This window comes from Dipteris shenzhenensis, chromosome 31 (assembly GCF_047967505.1).
Source record: "Dipteris shenzhenensis isolate YYH24624 ecotype China chromosome 31, Dip_SZ_1.0, whole genome shotgun sequence".
NCBI lineage: Eukaryota > Viridiplantae > Streptophyta > Polypodiopsida > Gleicheniales > Dipteridaceae > Dipteris > Dipteris shenzhenensis.
Window position 1 is genome coordinate 41,798,371 of NC_141626.1, and position 13,754 is coordinate 41,812,124.

Consider the following 13,754-nt stretch of genomic DNA (forward strand, 5'->3'; position numbering starts at 1 on the left):
CATGTACTTGTGATATTGTATTGCTCAGGTCCCATAGGCCGGTTTTGGTCTTCAGAGGACGATAATATATTCTTCTTCTTCTTCTTCTTCTCTCTCTCTCTCTCTCTCTCTCTCTCTCTCTCTCTCTCTTTCTTCGAACCAGCTCAAATTATCTCGAGGTGGAGAGGGAAAGATGGGCCAAACCCCGGGTACCAACAGAGGAAAGAGTATGTAAAATCTGCCCCGCAGGAGAAGTAGAAAATGAGCAGCATGTACTCCTCACATGTCGAGCATATGCGTAAATTAGAGAATGTTATAGGGGCAATAGAAGCAACCTGAAATCCCTACTGGAGTGGCCAGCCAAAGAGCTAGGAAAATACCTAAAGGAAATTTTAGAATATCGCAACAAAGTACTTGGTCTAGCACACAGACTAGCACAACAAGTACTCACTGCATAGCACATTTATGCTTTTATTTATGCTATATTATTTCAATGGATGTAAACAATCACTACTTGTTGATAGTGATCACTGTCCCATAGATCATGAAGGGTCTCACAAGGACGTTAATACAATCATATCATATCATCTCTCTCTCTCTCTCTCTCTCTCTCTCTCTCTCTCTCTCTCGCCCCACTTCTTGCACCCTCTTCACAACCCAGGGAGTCACCCACGCAGCGCTTAAGCTTCACAACGGCCGAGCTAAGGATCATGAGGGTCTATGCACAGAGTTTGTTGCCTATGGCATCAAAACTCTAGCCCCCATCCTGGCAACGCTGTTCAATGAAGCTGTCTGCCACAGGTTCCCCAGAGCCTGGACCCTGAACACTATCACATCCATCCACAAAGCAGGAGATCCCATGGATCCAGGGAATTACAGGACCATCATGATTGGACATGTTATGTCCAAGATCTATGCATCAGTGTTAGATGGCGAGGTCAGTGCTCGCGCAGAGGTACAGGGGCTCAGGGCATTCGGACAGGCCGGTTTCAGGATGGATCACTCGACTTACGATCACATTTTTACACTTAGAGGCATCATTGAGGAGGCCAGACACAGGAGACAGAGAGTATATTGTTGCTTTGTGGATTTCCACAAGGCATTCGACACCGTTCCCCACGCCCGACTCGTCAGACGCCTGCAAGAGTTAGGCTACGACTCGGAGGTTATCTGGGCAGTAGTAGCTCTCTATGAGCGGGTGACGGGCCAGGTCAGGATTGGCACCAGCTGGACCCCAGATATCACGAGCACTATTGGAGTCAAACAAGGATGTCCCTTGTCACCGACTCTATTTGGCCTCTACATCGACGAGCTCGAGACGACCATCAGGACACTCGGAGGTGCAAGCTGCTCTCTTGCGGAGGCTGTCATCCAGAATCTCTTATACGCAGACAATGTAGTACTACTATCCTCTTCTGCTACTGGTCTTCAGCGACACCTGGATGGACTTCAGGTCTTCTGTGATACACATGACTTGAAGATCAACCTTGGGAAAACCAAGGTGATGATCTTCAACACTTCCAGACCCGCTATGCACTGAGAGCAGTTCCTCTTCGCCGGCGACCCTGTTGAGATAGTTGACTCTTACACATACTTGGGCGTTGTCTTCTCAAGCCCGATCTTCACGATGCGCCCAGCCATGTAGGCCAGGATCAACCGGGGCTACGCCGCTCTTGCCAGGCTGGAGCGACAGTGCTACCACTCCCACTTCCAGGACCCACGGACCAAGTCTCTCCTTTTTTATTCTTTGGTCCGCCCAACAAGCATATACGGTAGCCCGTGGTGGGGAGCGGACCTTTCAGACACAGAGTGGGCTCGAGTCGAGCGCCTACAGATACTGATGTTTGCTCGGATGATCCACAGCAAACCATCAGTACCACACTAGATCATTCTAGCAGAGTTCGGCGCCTCACCCCTACAGCTCGATGCGGCTTTCCAGGCTATCACTTATCTACACAGAGTTAGGATTTCAGCTCCTCCTCCGACGGTCGCCTCCGCCTACCTTGGCTAGCCCTATCCTCCTCTATGGCCTTATCCGTTGATGGGGACCAGCGATGCTGGTATAGTCGTTTTTCCAGTTGGTTCACCCGACTGGGCCTCGACTTAGACCGGTTGCCTCCTTTTCAGTACAACCTCGACGCTCCACCATCTCCCCTCTCCCCCACTGACCAGGAGGTCAACCGGCTCATTCGAGCGAATTTGCTCCAACTCCACACCTGGCGGACATGGTTTCTTCACCCCGAGCTTCCTGTGAAGCTCAACTTCTACCGCCGACACTGCCTCCAGATCTCACAGGAGGGCTTCATCACACCTTCGGGTTACACACAGCTTCATCTACCACATTCGCGTTGCAAGCATACCCAGAGAGTAGAGGACTTGCACACTATGCCAAATGGAAGAGATCGAAACGGAGGAGCATTTTCAATGTGTTTGTCCAGTCTATTATGAGATCCGAGGATGATATCACTACCTATTTCAAGAGGGGCATGGCTTTGGTCCACTCACACGGCTGATCCATTTTAAGAATCAGGTCTATGTTTGACTCTACCTGATCGAGATGCTTCTATGGAGAGACATACTGATGCGACAGACCAAAGAGCAGCATGGACTAATGCCACAGGTCACCGAGATCCACAGATTACAGACTTTTGATACAGAATTCTATGCATCTGAGTCAGTTGCCGGTGTGGCTAAGGGAGAGGAGCTTTATGAGATGAGAGCATCATGGATTAGCAATAAAAGTGTCCACGATTCTGCCAGACGAGGGACACACACTGCACGTGCAATGCGGAGAGGGACTAAAGCACGCATGAATGAGGTCCGGTCTATCTCAGGCCTTCTCAGAGGCGACCGGCAGAGACGAAGTATCCCTTGATGTAGCCCACCAGATCTAAAGATCGAGGAGTCCACGCCCTCCCCCACGTTGCGAGACACCTCGACAAAGACAAATACGAGAGCTCCTCACAACTCATCAGAGAACCACCAGGTTACCTGGATATATGGAACCTGAGCATGTACGAGGAGTGCTAGCTCTGAGCACCCTCTCTCTCTCTCTCTCTCTCTCTCTCCCACCATGTTTCTAACAGTGTGAAGATTGAGAAGATTTCTTTAACTCATAGAGGCAAAAATCATGTACTTGATGTAAAGTTGAAAATATTTCAGCGTACTTGATTTTTGTCAAAGAAGACAGCCAACCAGTTCAGGAAGGCTCTACTCTTTCTGCTTTAGATAGAGAAAGGGCTGCTTTTATTTCAGATTTTCAGGATTGTTTCTCAGATGCACTTCCTCAAGAATTACCTCCCAAGAGGCCCGAGGATCATCAAATTGATATAATACCAGGAAGCTCACCGCCTAATATACCTCCCTATCGTGTCAATAAGGCACAACAAGAAGAGATAATGTCACAAGTGAAGGAACTCTTGGAAAAGGAATTGATACAGCCAAGTAATTCTCTGGCAAAGCATAGCTATGGATTTTGTGTTTGATCTTCCATGTACTCCTACTGGACATGATGGATTGTGGACAATAATTTGCAGGTTTAGCAACAAGCCCACTTTGTGCCAGTAAGAAAGAAAATTACAGCAGATCAAATGGCCAAATTTTTTTTGCAGCATGTCTTCAAGTATCATGGGATGCCTGAATCCATAATCAGTGATAAGAGATCCGAGGATGACCAGCCTCTTTTGGAGAGGACTGTTTGAAAATATGGACACTACGCTGAATTTTTCATCATCTTTTCACCCTCAGTCTGATGGACAATCGGAGCAGGAAAACTCTACCATCTTGGATATGTTTAAATGCTATGTCTCAGACCACAAAAGCAAATGGGAGCATTATTTGCCTTTGCTGGAATATGCTTACAATAATACGGTACAAGAAGATCAAATATGCCTTGCAAAGAAGTCAGGACAAGCAGAAAAGAGCAGCAGATAAGCACTGCAGGGAATTGGTATTCGTTTTCATAAGGCAAGGCTGAAAAATAAGAAAGGCGAGGAAAGGTTGTACACAAAGATGAACATGCGTTACTATGGTCCTTTCCAGGTTTCTAAAAAGATAAACGAGGTAGCTTACAGGCTGAAGTTGCCTCCGCATTGGAAGATACATAATGCCTTTCATGTGAGCTTATTAAAGCAATATCATGGAGATATTCCCGAGGATTTACCTGATGAGGTGCAGCCTAAGTGGAAGAACAGGATGAACTTCTGGTCCCATAGCAGATTCTGGCACACAGCGATAGAAAGCTCAAGGGTAAAGTTATCCGTCGCTACTTGGTAAAATTTCAAAATTACCCATCACTTGATGCGAAATGGATGGAGGAAGGTGAACTCGCAGATTCACCTGGGATATTGCAGCTTTACCTTGATGCTTTCCAATTAGAGCCGACTACGGTCCAGGCTCCTACAGGAAGTTCAGCAGAGCGAGCGTCTGGAGCATTACCTGGTGTTTGAGAGGGGGGTAGCACCTCCACTCCCTCAGTACAGACGGGCTCACTGTGATTTCATGAGGTCGCTTGATGACACTGTATGTTTCATCCGAGATACTGAGCTGACAGTATTTCTGCTGTGAGACTTCATGATATTGATGCATCTTGACTATTGATCGCCGAGGATAACATAGATTTTGAGCAGTGTATATGGATGGATGCATGCCTCTCCTAGCCATATTTTCACTGTCTCTGTATACTATAGCTGCGACTTTCTTGTATACTCTTTTATGCTATATTTCATGCTCGCTCCTGTGTTTTGGGGCAGCAAACTGTGGTTTGTTGTTTCAAGAGAGGGGTATGTCACGGGGGCGTGAAATTCTAAGTACTTTAATGTACTACAAGACCGTGACAACTTTGGTTTTAAAAGTCCAAGCGTGGGCTTAATAATGTGTAATTAAACGCGGCATGGTGCCTGGCACATAAGCGTAATTAATCCCTAGGCCCAAAGGCATTCCAAGGAATTAAAAGAGTGGTTGTTGGGAAATGATGATGTGGCATTTTTAATGGGCCCCCTAGAGGGCCAGGTACCTTCAGTGGCCCCCCTAGAGTTCCAGGTGGCTTTAGTGCCTTCTACATGCTCCTTTGCCATTCCTGGACCTTCCTGGGCCTTCTAAACTTCACGTGTGGTTTTCTCTCTCATCTTCTCCCTTTGTTGAGATTTTGGACTGGTTTTTCAGCCTCCTTCAGCTGAATTCCGTTTTTCTTCATAACTCCTCACCCGTTTGGATTCCTCGACTTCCGTTTGACCCAATGGCTTCCCCTCTGCCTCCCCTTCGTAGTGATATGCTTTTCCCTCCGTGCGTTTGGTAGAACGGGCAGAGCTGAGCACTTCTTTTGCTGATCGAATTTGCAAAAGTGGCTTTTTCTGGACCTTTTTGCTTCTACCGCCTCTTGGGCTTCTCCTCTTGCAAAGCTACAGCTTTCTGTTGAATTTCAAGTGGTCCCACGCGCTGGTTGACTGGTTTTTCTCAGTTTTGGAGGACTTTCCGGCGATGAAACTTCTCCAAAACCTTCTCAATGCGTTCCTCTCTGAAGCACGCTTCTTTTGAGCCCAAGAACTCCCACTTCTTCGCGACAGAAGTGCTTCTTTTCGCATTTTTCAGTGGAGTGTTGTGAGCTCAAGAAACAGGTTGGCTCTTTTCAAGCGGCATTTGTCCTCTGATCAGCACCTTTTTGGTTTTGCTACTTTGTATGGTGGTTTTTCTCAAGCATTAATAGAAGTTCCTTTTTTTGGAAAAAGGAAATTTGTAATAAAATTACCATTCACTAGCTGGATGTTTCTAGCCCTTTTTGTTAGAAACATGGTGAAGCGAGAGAGAGAGAGAGAGAGAGAGGTAGGGTGTGAGGAAATAATGCTCCAATGAAGACATAATGAAAGACTCTCATTCATTCATCAAGTGTAACAAGACAAGTGAAGTACAAACCTTATATAGGCTACTCACTCACACACTAGCACCTAGTGCATATGGGATAAGTCCCATGATGACACGTGGCACTCACACAAGACTCACTCACATAGACTAGTACTAAATCACCTAGTACTTCTCACTAACACATCACATCACCACACTCTTTGGCTATGATATCTCCAACACCCCCCTTCAGAGCAAAGAGGTGTGAGACCCAACACGCAAGAGTAGACCGATCCCCCCTCCACCACAATATGGCAAAGAGCAAGTCCAACTATCCAACACCTCCCGTGTGATAGTGACTTCTCAATCAGCTTGCGACTGGCAAGGCAAGGAAAAACCATCACTCGTCATCCCCCCTTACTCTGAACTGATTGGTCAATACCATCAACCAAAGTAAAACACAATACAATCATTTTTGAGGAACAACCTAGGGCAGAGGACCTCTTATTGACTCTGAAGACATTCAATTTAGAGGGACAACTCAAGGCTGAGAACCTTTATGTGACTCAACAGAAACACACATAGCATAAGGGGCCTAGAAAGCCCAATCCTGGTCAAATGGATCCTCGTCGTCAAAAGAGAGGCCATGAACCTCTGTTGTAGCTGCATGTATCTCCTCTAGGGGCTCTTCACGTTCAGCTTCGTCTTCAGCCGGCATGATGCGTCTCTTGTTCTTGTGCTTTCTTCTTGAAGCAATGGGCTTCAATATGTCCTTTCCTCTTGCAAAACCTGCAAATGATGTTCTTGTTGGTCTTCCATTTGCTTGTGGAAGCAAATGCATGATCATTAGGAGAGGCAAGAACGGCTTCCTTATTGCGACGATCCTTCTCAATGAGGAGGGCCACCATATCATCAAACCTGGTAGTGGCAAGACGAAGGATCTCAAGAGTGTGCTCAAAGCGAGAAATTCCATGCATACTCTTCATAAGGACTGCCATCTTATCTTCATCATCAGGGACACTCTTCAAACTTGAGAGTTGTTGAACAAGAGATTGAAACCGAGCTAGATGATCACTCAGCTCATCACTGTCTTCCAATTAAAATCATAAAATTTGAGCTTCAGAAAGACTTTAGAGTTGGTGATTTTATTACCAAAGAAGGTCTCAAGGCAACTCCAAATCTACTTAACTGTAAACTTGAAATCCACATGATGGATGAGAGAGTTAGCTAAGCAAAGACCAATGAGGGCAATGGCCTTAGAAGTCTGCTGCTTCCAAATCTTTTGGTGTTATTGATCAAGTAGCTCAACCTGGTCATCCTCAACATCCCAAACTCCTTCACGCATAAGGAGCACCTGCATTTTTGTTTGCCATGTGGGAAAACCTTCCCCCTTACACTTATCTACGAGGATAGAGCTTGAAGTCAAAGAAGTCGTGATTAAAGAGGACTTTCTGACGGCGGGCAGCAAGCTAAGATGAAGAACCAGCAATCTCCCCTCAAAACGGCTCACAAGAGCACTTCGAAATGCTGTAGCGGCCATCTGATGCAGAAGACAGCTGATGTAGACATGGTGACAGCCTCAAATCAGCTCAAAAATGCAAAGACAGCTAATCAAAGTGCATCGAGGTGCTGCAGCAAGTCTTCACACAGAAAATAGATGGACTTTGATGTGCTGAAAAGGCCAGAAACACCTCGAAAGTTCCGTTGTTGTAGGCGGTTCTACAATAGCAACCCCAAAATGACTCGAAATTGCAGCAGCAGACTCAGAATATGTCGAAATAGCCTTCAAAGGTCACGAATTTCTGCAATCAATGAGCATGGGTGGTCGACTCTGCTGCAGCGGCCTGGAAAACCTAAAATCGGAGATGGAAAGGCTCCAAATCAGCTAGGCGCTTGTGGCTGGTGGCTGCAGGGTACCGACCAGCAATCTCGCAGGCTATCAAGGGCCTAGGAATTGCTCCAAGAGATCCCGTATGGTGGCGATAGGCTGTGAAGATTCTAGACAAGTAGAAAAGAGCACAAAAGGCTGCAAGAAAGAGAGGCGAAATGAGCAGCAGGCTGTAAAAGAGGCTGAAGCAGATTTAGGGTTTTATATTAGGGTTAGGGTTAGGGTTAGGTCTAGGATGACGTGGCAGCTATGGCTATGGCAGGGCTATGGCTCTGATACCATGTTAGAAACATGGTGAAGAGAGAGAGAGAGAGAGAGAGAGAGTTAGGGTGTGAGGATATAATGCTCCAATGAAGACATAATGAAAGGCTCTCATTCATTCATCAAGTGTAACAAGACAAGTGAAGTACAAGCCTTATATAGGCTACGCACTCACACACTAGCACCTAGTGCATATAGGATAAGTCCCATGATGACACATGGCACTCACACAAGACTCACTCACATAGACTAGTACTAGATCACCTCACTAACACATCACATCACCACACTCTTGGCTATGATATCTCCAACACTTTTTCCACACAAGTTGCATGTAGCTCCTTTCCAAGTGGCTCCATCAAGCTCAATTAATTCTTTTGAAGAGATGACTCTGCTTAAGCTCTCCATACAAGGCACAATTCCCAAGATTGATATCATTGCAGGATTTGCATGGACTGAAATAGTGGCATGCACATAAGGCAGTGTAATGCATTAGCCCTTGAAAATAATGGCATCAAAAATTTCACTTCCATAGCCACAATGCTTAAATCTGAAAGTACAATGGACCCATTCCATCAAGGCTTGAAAGTTTGTCTATCAAGCAGCCTTTCATTACAACAGCATGATTCCCATCTCTGATTACATTCTACAAGTGGCCATGAAGGAACTCGCAAACATACAAATGGTCTCCCTGTGATAGCAACACCCATGCACCATGGACCTTCATTTTTGACAAGCTGGAAATTTGCATGCAGCACAAAGAAGCATAATGCCCTGATGATAAATATGCCCAAATTTGTGGCCCAAAAACCTCAACATCGTACTGCATTGGGACTGCAATCATAACAACTGAATATCAAGCCTTGTCTTGCAGGCTTATGTATGCAACTTGATGGACAAAGATGTTTTTAGCCCATCGTCGTGCGTGTGGAGGTGTTGAGCGACGTACGAAGCCGTCTCAGCGGGGGCGAGCTGTGCTCATGACCCCTTGCATTGCTATTGCAAAGACACATGAGCCCATCGCCACAGCTCATGGGCTGTGGACACCACAAGCAGCAAACCACCTACCAAGAGAACCATTAAGCCCATGAGCCCACATCCGAGCTGCGCCATCGTCAACGCTCCCCATCAATCGTCAACCAGCCAACAATCCCGTCACGTTTCGAGTGGCCCTTTCTCCAACGCCTTATCCATTCACACCCTCCGAACTGGGACTGACAAGCACTTAGCAGTTAGCAGTTAGCATCTCTCGAAGTATCCGCCAATCTCCTCAATCGTTGTTGAAGGTCGAGCCTCCACAGATCAGCAGCTCTTTGTACATCCTTTCTTGCCCTTTCCAAGAGCTCGTACTTGCTTGGGCAAGCAACCCTGAGACGCCCCTTTAACCGTCCTCTATTGAATCACCTCCTAGCCTTCTCCCATTCAAAGGTTCATTTTCCTCGGTGGTGACATGATCGTGGCTTACTCGGCATACCTTTTCCTTACAGACGCCTTCCTTCCTTCTCTCTTTACCTTCTTCTTTCTTTTTCCCGCCTTTCAGCGGGCGGTGCAGGTTATGGCTTATCCCAATGATCCGATTCTTTGGTGGCGACCTTTGGTCTGGCCAGAGGGGCTCTATGGCAGCATTGTCGATCCCCACAACTGTCAAAGTTCTTCTTTCACCGTCAGCTAAGCAACAGGTACAGCAGGCGGGAAGTTATAAACAAGATAGTTGGCCTCACTCCTTCGAGGAGGCAGATCAAGGATTGGCCTGGCACTTGATGGTGACCACATCAAGAGGTCACTATTTATGGACAAGGTTTCCTCCTCCGGCTTGGCTCCCCAGAGACTGCTATTTGTGGAGAGGATCCCTATTCTCCTAGGCCCCCATTCAGTGTATCTTATCCCTTGGTACCATGGATTCACAATGGAGGACATGGATTCGACTCACCAGGTCCCCCATTTTCCTGTGACGCTACGCTTCCCGAGGCTTTCAAGGGAGGACAGGTCCATACTTCCTGCCATAGGAAGGGCCTTTGACACAGTCTTTGAGTATCCATCAGAGTCAGAGTCAGCAGTAGTGACTATTGAGATGCGCCAGCGTGAGGAGGTCTCTGGTTACCAGGACAATGTTTGAGGTGCAGGTAGATGGGGACTCGGAGACCACCCAGGCAGGCACAGTAGCAGTTTCAACGGCAACGAGTAGAGTCCCAAACTTCTTGGGTCGATCCTCCGGAGGGAAGGTGGACCAAGGTAGGAAAAAAGAAGCAGAGCAAATGGGCCAAGAAAAATCAACGTCACTGAGCCAACCGCAACTTGCAAGAGGAAAGCACAGGCAGCAGCGCAGGCACAGAGAGATCAAGTCCGTGGCCCGCAGACAAGTGTCCCACGGGACCCAGAGAGAGATCCTTCAACTTCAGGACATTCTTCAAGCACCTCTGGAGGAGCGACTCCCTTCCTGCCACCGGACCCCCCGCAGCACCAGGAGCAGGCATCAGAGACTCCCAGTGCACCAATGCCCTCGGCCCCTCCTCAGAGACCGGAGCGGGTAGAGACCGCAGGCACCACAGCCAAAGAGGCCTGAATTGGCATCCTGAATGTGTATGCACTGAGTAGTCCTTCCTGGAAGGGACTATGCAGAGACACAGCTTTTCACAGAGGTGGATCAAAGGGATTTCAGCTCTTTATGCAGGCAACTCCAGCCGGGTGATTATTGGGGGCCATACAGGCGAGGTCTTTTCGCTTTCCCGTTCAGTGAGATAGGGCTGCCCATTGGCCGGGAGCTCTGGGTTATTTCCTGCATTCCCAAGCACTTGGCCTCACAAGGATGAGGTTGCCGATCCAGCAGGAGGAGGAGCTCCTAGATTCAGAGTTTGCAGATGTAACACGGTGGGGAGAAAAGTTACGGTAAAATTTGACTTTGCACTAAAGTGAATAAAATTGGGCACATAAAATAAAAGAATAGTTTTTTCCATACGTTACTGTACGCATACTGCATACGGGTACAGAAGTATGATTGGAGGATGGATAAGCCCCCGGGGCTGAATCATACGTGACTGTAATTTTACAAAAACAAACCAGGAAAATATACATTGTACACACTTAGTTGACAGAGAGCTACAAAACTTTCAACTTCAAACTTCAAACTTGTAAGAATTTTAAAGCCAAGAAGCTGATGAAAAAATGTTTTCATAAAGGTCTGGGAACCCGTTTTTCCCCCCCAAAAAAGCCTAGTATGATTGGCCGCACCGTACACGTACGGAATAGTTATTTCATACCCGTACAGTTCAGCCAACAATATGTGGACAGACCCAACTATGAATACAAGTGCATGCATGTTTTGTGGCAAGTTTTAAACATGAGAATAAAAGTACAATAGGTGAGATGGCATAGACAAATACACAAATAGTGGGCGCAGAACGGCATGGCGCATTGTTCCACATGCAAGCACACAGGTATTAATGTGATATACACAATCGCAACAATGTAAAGAGCAAAAAACTAAACTTTTCATCTAATGGTTCGATGACAAACACTCGCTTTGGAAATCCTTACCTGCATACATGTGAAGATAAGTAAGGGCGTGGGCAACATCTATGCAAATGTCTAGTCGCATTGCAAGATCCAGCAGAACCCCATGTACACCTGCAAATTAAATCCTCTTATTGCATGTAAACATACCTAAAACCTAGTAAATAAAATTTAAAAGCCCATGCCATTGACTCACCATCAAGGTGCTCTCGCAGATTACCATTTGGTACATACTCGACAACTAGGATGCGCTCATCCTTTTCTTCTAAATAGCCAATCATCTTGACAAGATTCAGATGGTCAACATTGAGAAGCATCCCAACCTCATTTTCAAATTCAGTGGAAAGGTGCACATCATATACTTTCTGTCAACATAGATAAAATAGTTAATAATAAATGCTGTCTTTTTTAAGTTATTAACAGCTCTGCAATTCCCATTCTTTCCATGCCCACATATAATCCACACTTTCTTAATAACCTTGCATTTGGAAAGATATCAAGCCTGTTTATTTGTTTGTACCCCTTTATAAAGAGCATTTTATATAAGGGGAAAAACTGTCTGAATCATTCGTGAAGATTCAACAAGGATCCCAAGATACAAACAATTGACAGTGTGTTAGCGAAAGCCTGAGAAGCAGGGATAAAAGACCATGCAAACACCTACAAATGACATCCTTTGAATATTGAGTGTATGGCTTGGGTGTACATGTCCACAGACCTTCTTAGCTCGCTTGATAGCTACAATTGTTCCGTCCTGAAGCTTTCCTTTGTAAACTGCACCAAACCCCCCTTGTCCAATTTTACAGGTTGGAGAAAACTTTCTGGTGGCTTTGCTGAGTTCAGCTAGGGTAAAATTTTTGCCCCCTTGTGACTTTTGTAAGGGTCTCTGTGAAGAAGAGCTGTAAGTTGCTGAGCTAGCTGAGACAGAGCCACCAACAGAGCTTTCTCCCAAAGAAGTTGACATGGATTTGCCTGCAAGACATGAGTCATATAGAAATACCATGAAGCATAATCCAACTCAGAAAACACTCATTATAACAGATGTGGAATTGGAACAGCAATGGATGCCTTACAGGTAAAATATTTCACAAACAATATGCACAAGGGCTACCAACCGAAAATAATCACCCCAATAGTAGCACAGAGTCTATTGCAATTCAAACAGACACATATAAAAACAGGAGTCTGAAGAGAGACGCAAGAGCTAGCCTTAAAGCAACCATTGCTCACAAAGACAACATATCACTTGAAAATTTGTAAAAGCCATTGCTGCTATTTATAGTTGTTCGTAGGCAAGTGATCAAAAAATAGAGGGAAGCTGATGAGGTGTTCAGATTTTAACAAATCCCCTACAAACTCAAAGTTACTTGAATAGCCCACGAAATATGGAAGGTCACCCAATAATCCATCACATTTTCATTCACTTCAACATTACATCCAAACTGACCAATATAAAGACCTTTTCACAACTACCATCATATTATGTTAGTAAACCTAACTAGATTCAGTTACATTAAAGTTAACCCTAGCAACACAATTTCATTTCCATACATACACATTACCTCACAAGAAATTTTCAATCTTTTTTCACAGAAAACGCCATATCTTTATACTGTGATGTCCATTTCTGAAATTACAATCACAATGGTTGCTTCTTTTCAAGAGCTTTTTAAAGAAGTGCCCATGCATGTTGTGACATCACGTGCACATTTTGGTGTAAGTATCACTCACTTTTGAGCCGCGCCTCCTACAAATCCACTTCCTTCCCACACATCAGCCTCTACATCAACGCATTTGATCCAGCACATAAAAAGAACCAAAGAAAAAGAAATTATTTGCTGTTCTTTTCTTCGATTGACGATTGGTCTAGATTTAGATTAGAGTAGACTAGATCGCCATAGTGGAGAGGATTTGAATTTCTCCAAGTTGCCAATCTCAGCGATGCCCAAAATCATCACATTACTTGAAACTTGACGTTCATCAGTTTAGTGAGCAGTCTTCAATGGTATTGGCACATTGTATCATTGGGCAGATTGTGGACTATTGCGCATTTTCACTTCACATTGCCATCATTGTAAAGCCTTTAATTAGGCTATTTTATAGCATTTGTGCACATCATTTTGAGCCTTGTAAAGCCTCTTGGCTATTTTCCGCATCATTTGCCACAAGCCTTGTAACAGACCGGATTATATATTGCAGTTCTACCTTTACTGATAGTTTCAATTTCACTTGATACAGTCAGTATTTTGCAGTTGATTCAGACAATGACTTTCACGAC

At 45.4% G+C, this 13,754-nt stretch overlaps 1 protein-coding gene across 1 annotated transcript in view; it reads right to left on the bottom strand.

Moving 5' to 3' along the window:
- LOC147881468 (calmodulin-binding receptor-like cytoplasmic kinase 2) overlaps positions 1 to 13,754 on the bottom strand; it is a 66,521-nt gene that overhangs the window by 30,452 nt on the left and 22,315 nt on the right. Inside the window, exons 3-5 of the mRNA XM_087402269.1 lie at positions 12,195 to 12,448; positions 11,673 to 11,841; positions 11,501 to 11,590 (exon numbers count right to left, since the gene is read on the bottom strand). Coding sequence (XP_087258395.1) covers positions 11,501 to 11,590; positions 11,673 to 11,841; positions 12,195 to 12,448 — 513 coding nt within the window. The remainder of the gene's footprint in view (positions 1 to 11,500; positions 11,591 to 11,672; positions 11,842 to 12,194; positions 12,449 to 13,754) is intronic.